This window comes from Coturnix japonica, chromosome 6, assembly GCF_001577835.2.
Source record: "Coturnix japonica isolate 7356 chromosome 6, Coturnix japonica 2.1, whole genome shotgun sequence".
Lineage (NCBI taxonomy): Eukaryota > Metazoa > Chordata > Aves > Galliformes > Phasianidae > Coturnix > Coturnix japonica.
In genome coordinates this window covers 17,762,776-17,775,357 of record NC_029521.1, presented here as the reverse complement: position 1 = coordinate 17,775,357, position 12,582 = coordinate 17,762,776, and the positions used below count along the sequence as shown (strand labels likewise).

The 12,582-nt window shown below is 36.0% G+C and overlaps 1 protein-coding gene across 10 annotated transcripts in view; it reads right to left on the bottom strand.

Annotated features, from left to right (window-relative positions):
• Positions 1 to 2,684: 2,684 nt before the first annotated feature.
• Positions 2,685 to 12,582, bottom strand: part of MYOF (myoferlin) — a 61,469-nt gene continuing 51,571 nt past the window's right edge. For 8 of the 10 annotated variants that reach the window (XM_015867133.2, XM_015867131.1, XM_015867134.2 and 5 more), the window contains 16 exons: positions 11,232 to 11,243; positions 10,733 to 10,831; positions 10,017 to 10,142; positions 9,408 to 9,563; positions 9,205 to 9,296; positions 8,344 to 8,514; positions 7,679 to 7,827; positions 7,289 to 7,428; positions 6,821 to 6,909; positions 6,640 to 6,735; positions 5,902 to 6,043; positions 5,660 to 5,759; positions 5,051 to 5,244; positions 4,243 to 4,352; positions 3,758 to 3,905; positions 2,685 to 3,354 (listed from right to left, as the gene is read on the bottom strand). In XM_015867133.2, the coding sequence (XP_015722619.1) occupies positions 3,319 to 3,354; positions 3,758 to 3,905; positions 4,243 to 4,352; positions 5,051 to 5,244; positions 5,660 to 5,759; positions 5,902 to 6,043; positions 6,640 to 6,735; positions 6,821 to 6,909; positions 7,289 to 7,428; positions 7,679 to 7,827; positions 8,344 to 8,514; positions 9,205 to 9,296; positions 9,408 to 9,563; positions 10,017 to 10,142; positions 10,733 to 10,831; positions 11,232 to 11,243 (1,860 nt within the window). In that variant the 3' untranslated portion in view covers positions 2,685 to 3,318. Of the gene's footprint in view, positions 3,355 to 3,757; positions 3,906 to 4,242; positions 4,353 to 5,050; positions 5,245 to 5,659; positions 5,760 to 5,901; positions 6,044 to 6,639; positions 6,736 to 6,820; positions 6,910 to 7,288; positions 7,429 to 7,678; positions 7,828 to 8,343; positions 8,515 to 9,204; positions 9,297 to 9,407; positions 9,564 to 10,016; positions 10,143 to 10,732; positions 10,832 to 11,231; positions 11,244 to 12,582 lie in introns of those variants that run through there. The other 2 variants (XM_015867137.1, XM_015867140.1) reach the window with 2 other exon arrangements.

The window sequence follows — 12,582 nt, the reverse complement described above, 5'->3', positions numbered from 1 at the left end:
AGTGCTGCCACTTGTTCATCCCTTTGAGGTGGCTGATGGTCGCACTGCTGTTCAGGTCTGTTCACCTCCTGCGGTGCTTGGGTGCTTTTTGCTGCTAGTCCCGGCAACTGTTAGGGCTGGGAGAGGAATAGAACTGCATTGGAGTCTTTCATAAGCAATTTTAGTGTATTCAGAGCTTTCTGGTGGCTTCAAGGAAGAAAGCATTTTCCCTCTGGTATTCCTCATCCCATTTTAGTCAGTGGAATTCATCTGTCAGCCACAGTAAATATAACAAAAGAAACTGTTCTGAAGAGTAGCTTTGTGGTAAGAGCGCTTTTTGGACTTGACTGACAATGTGTTTTTGTTTTTATTGTTTTGTTTTTGTCACATGAATTTTTACATAATTTTCCAATTTTCCTTCTTCAGAACATTTTCTTTAATTCATTGTATGACAGTTTCTTCATACATAACTGAGCAGTTGTGTAAAACACCTGCGTTATTTACTAGCTAAGATAACTAAGCTTGGTTGTATTTATAGATTAGGTAAGTTCCAAAGGCACTGACAGCTGTGTCTACCAAATACGCTTCAAAGGAATGGGCATCGGTGGGACTGTTTTCCCCTAACTATTAAATACTGTTATTGTTCACATGTGAACTGTGTGTAGGGTGGGAATGAAGCACGAGCAGTGGATTTTGCAAACAAATGAGACCTGGGGTGACATCTTGTGGTTATTTGAAGAAATGCATGAAGAGCTTGTGGGTGTTGCTGACTTTACTCCTTTATTTTACCCAGAGCTGGTTTGAGAGCAAACGTTTCTTCTTGAGCTACATGATATTCTATTTTCCCCCTATAATCCATCGAGTTGTGAAGTACTTTACAGGAGCTGTCAATTTTCTCACAGCCAGTAGTCCAGGCTTGGGAAACTAGATTGTATTTACCAATAACGGTAAATGAAGGGCATTTGATAGAAAATCGTAGCTTCTGGGAAGGCTGAGCGCATCACTGCAGCTGCTGCTTTTGGAATATGCATGGGTTCAGAGGCAGGATTTTGATATGTTGATGGCAAGTGATGATGTAATGATTTTAGTTTGCTCTCTGTCCAGATTTAGCCTTTCCCAGGCTTTCATCTATCTTGTACTTTATGTCTTAAGGACACTCAGGTGCAGATAAAGTAGCCTCATCAAATAGATTTCATTTTTCCAAAACAGAGAAGTCATTTTGGACCCAGATAATCACTAACAAATTAGAAACTTTGAAGTGTGCAGCTTGTGGAAAATGTGACACAGATCTGTTCCAGGCCTTGAAGGAAAATTTGATTAGGGAAGTGTGAAGCCTGCCAGTTCCATGTAGGATTGTGTGACTGGCATTGTATGTAAATGATAGTGCTCACATTTACTTGCTTGTGAACGTGTGCTTTTTTTGTTTCTGGAGTCAGCTGGGAGCCAGGGTGGATTTTCCAATTTTTTAGTTACTTAAAAATGTAATATTTGCATAATTATAGCAAAACCATCAAGCCTAGGCTTGTTTGCATAGAGTCAGCTGGAAGAGAGTACCAGGCTCTTGAAATGCCAGGTGAGGAGTTTTGCTTGGATCTCTGCTCCATTTTATAACTGTGTTCTGAGGAATGCTGTTCCTAAATACCTCCTTAAAGCTAAATGCTTGTCTAACAACAGCCATTACAAGCAACACACTTTTCTGAAATACGATTTAGCTGCTGTGATTTATTTATTTATTTATTTTCCTCAGTCATACCTATGGCATTGACTGAGATAGGGTTTGTTGGTGGATGAGCAAGCATTGGCTGATGCTACCATCAGTTATTTCTGGAGTGCTATTTCATTATTGCTGAAGGAGCAATCCATCAGGGTAGCAATTAGTTCCAGCTCTGAGCTCCCATTCAGAGATCAAGACACTTGAGCGTATTTTCACCAAAAACTAAAGGTGTACCTTTTGACAGGATGGCCATTGCTTGTGCCTCCACTCTAACCAACAGGGCGTCACAGTTAGGTGATTACTTTACTCTAGTTTGTTCAACAGAATTAAGGCAGTAGTATTTATTTTGCCTGACAAGTGCATGGTTTTCACAGTGCTGTTTAAAAGGGAAAAAAACCACTGCATGCTGCTAAATACAGACATCAATTCTTGCAGTTATTACTGACCTCTTTTTTTAAGGCATGAGGAGTCTTGATGTTACATTTGTAATACTATCACAGAAAGAGCAGATCCTGCTGCAGACTTCCTGCGTTTAAAGCACTTGAAAATGTTCATAGAGAGGCTACTGCTTTGACCTTCCATAAAACAAAGGTGGAATCTCAGACTACAAACTTGCTTTTAGTGCAATTACTTTATTCTCTTCTCCCTAGTTACAGGGAAATGTGAGTCTAAATTAAATACTTTCTGTGTTCAGGTCTGGCTTCAAACAAGATTGTGTTTCTTTGTGTTCTGATTTAAGAACATTGTATTATTCCTTGGATTTAGAGATGAAACTATTCAGCAACTTTCATCTACTTATTAAATTCCTCACTCATCAAGGAATTAGTTACAATTTTGTGTAGAAGTATTTTCTTATTCTTTGCTGCAAAGACAGCAGTAAAATACGTTCCAGATTAGCAGCACCATTCTCTTCTGATACAGGCTATACTATAGTGCCAGTATAATACCTAATGCACTGCAGTGTTGCAACAGATGAATCTGGAAACTTGCATTTTACTTGTGGATAAGTTTATTTAACCATTTTTAAGTTACAATAAGTAAACAGTATATTAATGTAGTTGTTTCTATGCGTACGCAATTCAGATACGTACATAGTTATTGCAATGTAGATTTGAAAACATTGTATTGTAAGTGGAGTGATGCTGAACCACTTTATTAAAATCATCTGACCTATCCTTAGTTACACTGTAAGATTTCTTTGTTTCACGCAATAATTAGCGGTGCTTGTTCTTCATTAATTTAAAATGCAAAGACTTGCACCAATGGAGAGGAATTATCCAAAGGTGCATCTGTTTAAAAAATAGAAATACCAAGAACTGGCAGTTTCCTGAGTGATTTTCATGAAAAATCTAGTTGGTATAAAAGCAAGAGAAGTCAGAACCTTACCAGGGGTAATGGGTAGATATTACTGTATTCAGGAAATATACATGTAGGTCTTTTGTTTGCTTTCAAAAATACAAGATCCCTTGAGTTTTAGATGACCTTGGTTTAATTCTTGTCATCAATGTTTTCCAGTTCAAAATAGTAGCCAACAAAATGCATGGAAAGACTTGCTCAATTTGGTCCACAGCCTGAGGTGAAACCTCACTGCTGTTTAAAAAGATGAGGTGGAAAAAAACTCTTCTTTAAATTGGTTTCACCATCTTCATTGACAGGTAGTTCTGCGGAAGTGAGAGGGAAAGAAACAAGAAGTGAAATAACTGTCATTTTCAAAAAGAGATTTTAAGATTCTAGCTGCATTAGAATGCATTCAGGACATCCTAATTTCAGTTAAAATAAACAAAAAATATTTCAGAGTAAAATAGAATGTAATCCAGATGCAGGTTTTAATTGTGTAGGTTATCGACACTTAAAGCAGTTATTTGCTTCAGCTCTAGTTTTAACAATTATTTCTCATTAAAAGTCAGCTGTAACAGTTTATAGCTGTTAGCTTTTATAAACCTTACATCCCTGCAAGAATTGAGTCAGAATCTCTTATCTGAAATAACGAGAGTATGCTGTTTGTGACTTATAAAAGCTAGCCTCACCTACAGCTAAACAACAGTAACACTTAAACATTCTTACCGGCAGTGAATAGAGGAGTACTGCTACAAACAAGAGGATAATCAGCAGGATGATAATGCCTATGAAGAGCCATTTAAACCTGCGCCACACAATAAATTTCATTGTCTTGCAGGGGTTTGTAAACCAAAGGAAGGAAGTATCAGGTCGGCTGTATTTTGAAAAACAAACAAATATTAATCATACTTTAAATACTGAAAATACTTAACTTTGATTGTATAACATATTAAGAAATTCTGGGTTTAGAGCTGGAGAGACTTTTTTTTTAGCATCAAATTGCGGCTTCATTCAAATACTGTGCCATTACACTGAAACCACCTTGCATTTTATCCTTACTCTTGTGAAAGGAAACATAGATAGCTTTTAGAAGCAGTTATTCAAAGGACATATATAGTTCATGTATAGTAGCTTGGTTGTAATGCTTTTGTCAGGGACATCATAGTAGCTAGAAATATGTTCTTCAAGCTAGTAAGAGACAAATATCTTACTTTGGTAGATCTAGTTTGGGGTTCATGTTGGGTTCATCTCTTCCTTTACCAGCTGGCCTTTCCTCAGCTTCTTTTTCATTGACAACTTCCAATGTCATTTCAACTTTACCCTTCAGAAGACATATGACAAACATTGTATCTTATTGAAAGAGCAAGAAAAGTACTCGTTTGATGCCTAAACATAGTAGTCCTGGACAAGCCCATTTTGTGTGCGTCTGGGGAGCAGTGGTGGTGTTCCATTTCCATCTGAAAACATACATACATGTTTCTGTGCTCTGATGGTGTCTGAGAATGATAAATAGGAAAAAACCCCAACAAAATAGCACACAAGATGTTTTTGCTGTTTCCTTAGTAGTTGCACTTTAAGCTATGTTTTGCTTTTTCCAATTTACTAAAACAAAGACAATTCTGTTTTTCTTTAGAGAGCAACCCAATGACTGCATCTTGTCCTAATGACTAAGCATCTTGGGTTTTTATTGCTGTTGCTGAGAGATGTTTGTTTTTTTTTTTTTTCCCCCTTTGTTGCTGAGTTGCAGTATAAAGTTTTAATAGCAAAAGCACTAGAAGGAAATGGTGTATATATAAAAAAAAAAGATTAATATTCTAGCAAATGATAAAATATATGAAGAATTAAAAAATTCATGTTTAGACTTTGGACTTAAATATATGTTTGAATATCTTTAATTATGAGAGTTCAAACATACAAACAGTTAATTAGTATTTTTTCTCAGATAGATCTTTGCAATTACAAGTAAGGTTATTTTTAAGTAATTTTGAAGAGAAGTGAAATAATAACCATAAACCATACCGCTAAAACGCGAGAGCCATCCTTTTCAACACAGCATGGCCACCACCCCTTCATGGATTTCTGTTCAAAGAGAGAGGCAGTCATGGGAGCCTTCTGAGAACTGTCTGCTTTGTGTTCTGGAATCATGTCCATATTGCACTTCTCCGGAACTTTTGCTGGAATTATTGTTTTATGTAAATCAAGTTCCACAAACCCTAGGAGATGAACAGAATAAAAGACAGGATTGCATCATGCAACCAATCAAACAGCAAAGTGGTTCACCATAAACCTTTCCCATATCCAAAGGTGTTCTAGAAAAGAAAGTGATAAAGCAAGCGATATGTCTGTAATGTTCCGGTATTTGTTTAAGCATGTTGTGAGGCAGGCAAGTTTGACACAGCAGGCTGTTTTTAAAATTATCTTTTTAGTGTTAAATGCATTAGTATTGAGAAAATGTATTTAGCAAGCTGCAGTATCAGCCCCGCCCCCCCCTCCCTTTTCCTTTTCCTTTATGAAAGATGAAATATAATGCTTAAGTAATTTGTAGCAGTTAAATGTATTATTTGGCCAGCAGTAGCTGACTTTCAACATACAGCCCCTATATAATTCAAAATTGTTTTGCTTTCTTACCAAGATAGTCATCCAGGGAGAATTTGTCATTATCCCATATCTGGATGATCAGTTTGGGTGGGATTCTGAATTCTGTCTTATCAAGACTCCAAAAATGTTCCTAATATTTAAGAAACAAAGAGGGGAAAAAAAAGAAAAGGAAAGATAAAAAGAGGAATTTGCCTGTGTGTGTACAGCAAATAAAATTATCAGAGCTAGTTAAAACCTACACTTTAAGTACAGAAGTCTTCAAAAATGCCTACCTTTTTGGAAACTATGCAGAGTTGCTCTGCTGGGAGATAGTCAAAAGGAAAAACGAATCTCCAGTTGAAGTTTCCCTCACCATCCAGTGATCGGTAGTGAACATCTGTTTTCTGCTTATTTTCCTCATTACCAGGCATCCATCTGAAAGTACAAATGGACATCTTTGGTGTCTGCAGTAGAGCCACACCGGTAGTTTGTACTACAGTCATGTTACTGAGTGACTGCAAACAAGCCAGAGAAGCTGCTCACAGAGGTATAGATACTTACCTACTCTTTTAATTTGATTCTAATTTGGTATTGTTAATACAAACACCGGAAACAAACTTTTGATCTCCTAAGACTATTTCTCTGTGATGAACTGGTTTATGTTACTATTTATTTTAGGAGGAGTTGTTAGATAAATACTCTATAGTCTTTTGATTTCTGTTGAATTTTTTACATTAGGACTGGGAAATGTAACAAGATTTTAGGATAAGTAGCATCAAAGCTAACTCCCTGCTTGTTGTTACTTCTCATCTCTAGGTTTGTTTTCTTTGTAAGGCTGCACTTCTGGGATCTTTTATAACACAGTAACTGGTCATGCTGTATGTTATAGTACTTCTGAGCTTAGCACTAATTTAGAGGGTACAGGGTACAGTGATTTGCCTGAACCAGATTGTTTTGGGAATTCATTTTTCTGGGCCAGGATTCCCTGAACAAGATTCATCTCCAAGTGTTAGAGGATAAGGTGCTCCTACCCCTTCACGTAAATGTCACTCATTTCTTCCCCTGTGATGCTCTTTTCATCCAGAAGGACGTCTTTGGTGTTCCAGACAATCACTCGTAAGACATACCTAAAAGAAAAGATGTTCAGAGAAAGAGAATTGAGTTAACTTTGTCAGGGCTGACAGATGGTGTGCATAATATACAAATACTTACTTTTTGGCTTTTCGGGGAGTGATGTTGAAGGGAGGGCCTGGAGGTCCTAAGCTTTTGGGGAAAACATCAACCCACATCTGGAGCTTTCCCTGCAGTGGCAGAGAAGATGAATGAGGAGTGCTGAGTACATATTCGTCATGGCAATTCCCTGGAAATGCCTACTGCCTTGCTTAGTAGCAACTTCTAGCCACAGAGCAAACTCGCTTAAACCTCCACAGGTTACTATTTTCTGTTCTCTCAGATGTTATTAAGTGCAGTGTTATTCCTGTCTGATTATTTGAGGCTGGTGGCTTTTCTGCTCTAGAGAAGCAGTCCCATACACTAGACTTAAGTGAGGCAGCCACTGCAGACTTTGCACTCTATTTGAGATATAGGCTCATTTATTTATTTAACTTCAACTTTTCCGATTGCTATGGAAATGCAGTATTTCTGTATTCAAGAAACTGAAGTAAAACCATTTCACAGTACCTGAGGGATGTTGGGCTGGAAGGTGCTATATAAGGTCCTCGTTTCCACATGCTCGGGTACCAAACCCTGGGTTCTGAGGATATGAAGGGCAAGCCGCTCTTCACCTGGACCAAGGTGCTGATGTAGTACCTTATTGGCTTCTGAAATAGAATAAAGGAATAGAACAGGGGCTTATGATGCAGAATTTGCATTTAAAACTTAAAAATAAAACAAACAAACAAAAAAAACTTTAAAAAAAAAAACCTTAAAAAAAATTAGACTTTAGCACAAAACTGTGCACATTAGAGTCAGTTTTTTTTCTTTCCTTGTCTTTCATAAATAGTGGAGGAGTTTTATATTTATACCAATGTGAATTTAAGAGAGAAATACAGAATAGATGAACAAGCTCACCGACTTCCTCCAAAGTATAATCTCGTCCCCCGTAGGTAATCCTTCTACCATTTTCAGAGAAGACAGGAGGAGCGTAGCCTTTAAACCTGGCTATGTTTTGCAATAACTGGGTTGGTTTCAGCTGATCACGCCAGGTATTCACACCTGAACTTTTAGGAAAGCAACAAAACATAGCCTAAAATTATTCACCATTCCAGGGCATTGGCAAATTATGTAAAATATATTTACAAGCTTTAAACCAATCCAGAAAGGACAGAAATGTAGCTCCTGGACCAGCTGACTAATTTTGACAGTAACATAATTACCTTTTGAGACAGAGTGGATTTTTCTTTATGTATCAAAACAACAATTTTAACAATGCTTTCATATTAATTGTCATGAATAAGTCAGAAAATTGTGTTGTATGATTTCTATACAGAGAACACACATTTTAGCACAGGAAAGGTATACTAAACTGTTTAACGTTGTTTTCAGCTAAGACTCTTCTGAAGCTTTTGCAGCTTTACTTAAGATAATGCAGTGAGGTTAACAACCAAGCAACAGAGGCCAAACTGTTGTTTTTAAAACATATAATTAAGATGAAGAAAGTGCCAATTTGTTTCATTTTTTACAGAGTGAGGACTAGATCTACCAGCTACAACTTCTGAATGGGCAGTATGACTTACGTGCAGTACTGCTGTGGGATGCCACAGTGAGATCCATAACGGGACAGAAATCTGTTCTCAAGATCAATTATGGTTTCACCTACTTTTTCATCACGAGTCAATGTGTCGTAGTCATAGACTGAAATTTTCAGATCTTTTTCTTGAGGTAAGAAGCAGCTGAGTTCATACATTCTAAACATAAAAATGTCCAGTTAACGCTATTGCTCAAAAAGTTTATTTTTGAGAAATGACCTTTATAAGATGTTAAACGGATGCTTTTGGTGTTGATAATTCTAGCAGCAGTTACTACTGCTACACCGCTTGGTATTTGTACTCATTAATAATTATGTTTTGTAGTCTTACAGATACTACAGCATTCCTTTTTGCACAATGTGCTGCTAATAGCATGGCTATGTTAGCTACAGTATAAAAAATACGCTTGCTTAATCCATAGCTTTTGTATGATTAGAACTTATTTTTTTTTTAAAATCACAATACAAGCACAGCTGGAGCTTCTATAAATGTTTCAAATGTTTTCTCAAGAGTTAAACGTTTTCCGTGATTTTTTATTTTTTTTATTTATTTTTTTTTTTTTGCATTTCTTTATTCTGTTGTTAGACAGGGCAGGTTTTAAATGCACATTGTTTGTGTTTGTGCTGTTTATCCGTTACCAAATTTAGAATATTTATAGATGAGCCAAACACGTTTGCTGCCCATTGTTTTCAAAGTGAAATGCCTTTAGGAGCTTAAGTTGCAATTGTCCTTAAATAACTGTAAATACTGCACTGGATCTTTATAATAATGGTTAATTGTATGACATTATCAGAAAGCATGAAAACATTCTAGAATGCAAAAGATTAAGAACACAAAGAAGTTTGTTACCTGCCAAAAATGGGGTTGAGAGTATTAGGCACATAATTATCTCTGTCTTCAATTACTTTTTTGCTTAGGGATATTTTTATATATGGATCACACTATTCAAAATAAGAAGAAATATTGTTAAGCAATTATTATAAGATTAACTGTATTTAATCTCTAGTACAGCAGAGTTGCATCATGGACATTCCAAAGCCAACAAGTCTCACCAGCCCATTATTATCCTGGGGTTGAAGCTGCAAAGCTCTAATGATATAAATTCGCACAATACACTCCTGAGGCCCGCTGTCTGGTAGCTCACGGAACTGTCGGGGAGGAGCAGGAGTAGTGGGATCATCAGGTAAGGCGTAGATTTTAAAGGATCCCTAAAAAGTAATACAAAGACTCAGTCAAGATAAATGCAGAAAAGTCAGTCCTAGTTATCCTATGCATGTATGCAGTTTTACATAGAAACAGGAAAATCACAGCTTAATTCAACTTAAATGTAACTCAGAAGTCATTTAACTTGGGTAAGACCACAAAGGCAAAATTACATCCTGGGAAGGTTCTGTTGCATAGGAAAGAATGCATTAAGGTCAGTTATTTATTTTAAATTAACAACTATCACAAACAGTGTGAGCCCAAGTGCAGCTGTTCCTTCTATGAAAAATGAAAAGGACCATACCTAAGCAGTTAAAGAGCATCTGTTGCCCCTACTAACACATGCCTCTGTATTTATCTGCTGAAATGCCTGCATTTAGACCTACTTAAATGATAAGCATTTAAATGCTGGATGCAGTCTCTTGTAGTTTGTTTTTTGCCCATTACCTGAAATTTACCTTAAACTCCCCAACAACTGACGGATCATCATTGTCCTCAGATTTGCCTCTGTACAGCTTAAACGTATCACAGAAATCTGTTAGGTTATTAAATTCAGGTACCTTTTCCAATTCACAGTCATACACCTTAAGGAAAGAAGAAAGGATAACAGCACAATTTAGAAATCGTTGTATGTATCGGCTCCAACAGCAAAGCATAGTGTATGTTGGGTAGAATGTCTTGTGGAACTAAAGAATTTAGTGCTATTTTTATTTCTACATCTAAGTGGAAGCAATGGAATATTTGGAAAATGTGTGTTCAGGCTTCATTTAAGCCTCGTTAAAAACAGTAAATAGCATGTCTCCACCTTATCTTCACTTTGTTTAAGTGTATTTAGATAAGGTGTGAAAGTGGTATGGTTTCAACCTCTAACAAATGAATGCTAAATGATATTGCCCTCTGTCTGTTCATACGGTCTTAGTCTGGATGCTTAGGAATACAATGGCATTTGACTGAAGGTCAGGCTAAACTCTTAATGCTTCTCTTAGTAAGTGTAGTTATGTGGTAAAGAAGCAGCAAAGTTTTCACTTTCACCACAAGAATTATTAACATATTATTTCACATGAAATCACATACAGGTAAATTTTGAGGTTTTAAAAAATGAAGGGTACAGCTTTGACCAGGTTTGGGGCCTTTAAAGTTGTCAAATATTCGTTTCTTTTTTCTAGAGCAATACCTTCAATGTGTCATATCCTTTTGTAATATACTGTCCACATTTCTCATGTTCTCCTATTGAAGCATAAAATTTGCTCCACCAATCAACAATTTCTTCTTCCTTTAAAAAAAAAAAAAAAAAAAAAAAGGACATAAGACTTTATGGGATGGTAGAGCCTCTCATTCCATGCTGTGCAGCAGAAACAACAGTTAGTAGTAAAAGGAAGTTTTTTGTAAAACTCGTTAGTTGTTTGGATGTAAGGAGACTCCTCGAGTATTAAACAGATCATTAAATTGAGGGGATTTTGAATATCTAGGGGTTATTACATCTATATTGAATATTTTTCCTGAATTTCCCATTCTACAAGTCAATGGTATATTTATAACACACACTGTCAGAGATTGCAATGATCATCTATACTCTGAAAGTTTAGGGAGCAGTACTTGATATACTGACTCTCAATTGGAGATTTCAGTTATGAGAAAGCAATGTTTAGGTTTTGAAAAATAGTATACATTACCTTTTCCGTAAGCTGCTCGTGAGGATCAATTCATTAAAAAAACAAACCCAAAACAAAATAGAAACAGTTATGAGGATATGCTTTGTAGAATTTAATAGACTTAAGCTTATAGAGCTTTGCTTTCTTGTATTTTTTTTTTTTTGTATACAGTTTTGCATGTAAAGTAACTAATATCAATAACTTACAACTTCTAAAGAATAGTCGGACAGCATACATATAACTTTTTAGCTGCTGTCTATATGACCTTGATGTTAAACTTGATTGAAACTATATAAGAAGTGAAAAACAAACTAACAAAAAAATCTCAAGCTGCACAAAGGACTGTGAGACACTGCAGTGCTGTGCTTTGTTCTTCAAATAACAAAGCAAAACCTTTAGCATTGCTGCATTCAACCCTGGCTTCTATTTATTCATTTCAACAGCAGTTGGAGTATTCACTGCTTTTCCACTTGTACTTGCAGAGTTCACTGGATCTGATTTAAACACATTTTCATCTGAAATAAGAGCACTTGCACAAGTGAATTTATTCCAGAGATTCATTTTTCAAACAGATTTCACATACATAAAATTGAATTTTTTTTTCTTTTTTTTTTTTTTTTCACCTTTTGGATATCGACTTCTTTAAAAAAAGCAAATTGCTAAACCTCAGCATTTTCCCCTTCTACTCCCATTATTTCATCTGCTAACAGGCTACAGAATTTCAGGAGCCCGAAAAATAACACCAAGTGAATTGTAAAATGCAGTAACAATCAGGATATGTGCCTATAGATTTATCTGTGCGATAACAATCTGCTCAATCCAAAATGCTTCACCTGCCAAGTAACAGATACTGCAAACAAGATCAGATGTTCCATTCAGAGCAAGCTTCATGCGTTCCATTTGGAAGCCAGAATTATCTAGCATAATTTGTTCATGCTCATATTGTGTACATTGTGGCTTAATTTAAAGACATAATTTGTACATTTTGGTGCAAAGCAAAAGAAATATGCAAAGCATTTTATGAGTACGAGCCAAATGCATCAACAGGTTGGGATATTTTTCTGATATACCATATTCTTTTAAGTCTATTTCTATTCTGAAAATATTTATCTTGCAGGGATTTTCAGGCCTGCTATGTTTGAGCAGTCTTGTCTAACCTGTAAAAAAGGAAAAAAAAAAAAAAAAAAAAAGCAAAAAAAAAAAAAAGCCCCATAAATATTGTAATTCAAGTTGGTTATTCTTAGACCATATTTTCTAATTTGCAGAATTTATAGGCAAAATGTAGAATTTAATAAATTGCTGTATTTAATGCACTTCTTTGCTTGTAAAGAAATGGTTATGGAAAAAGCCAAATTTTTGGGCCTTTTAACAG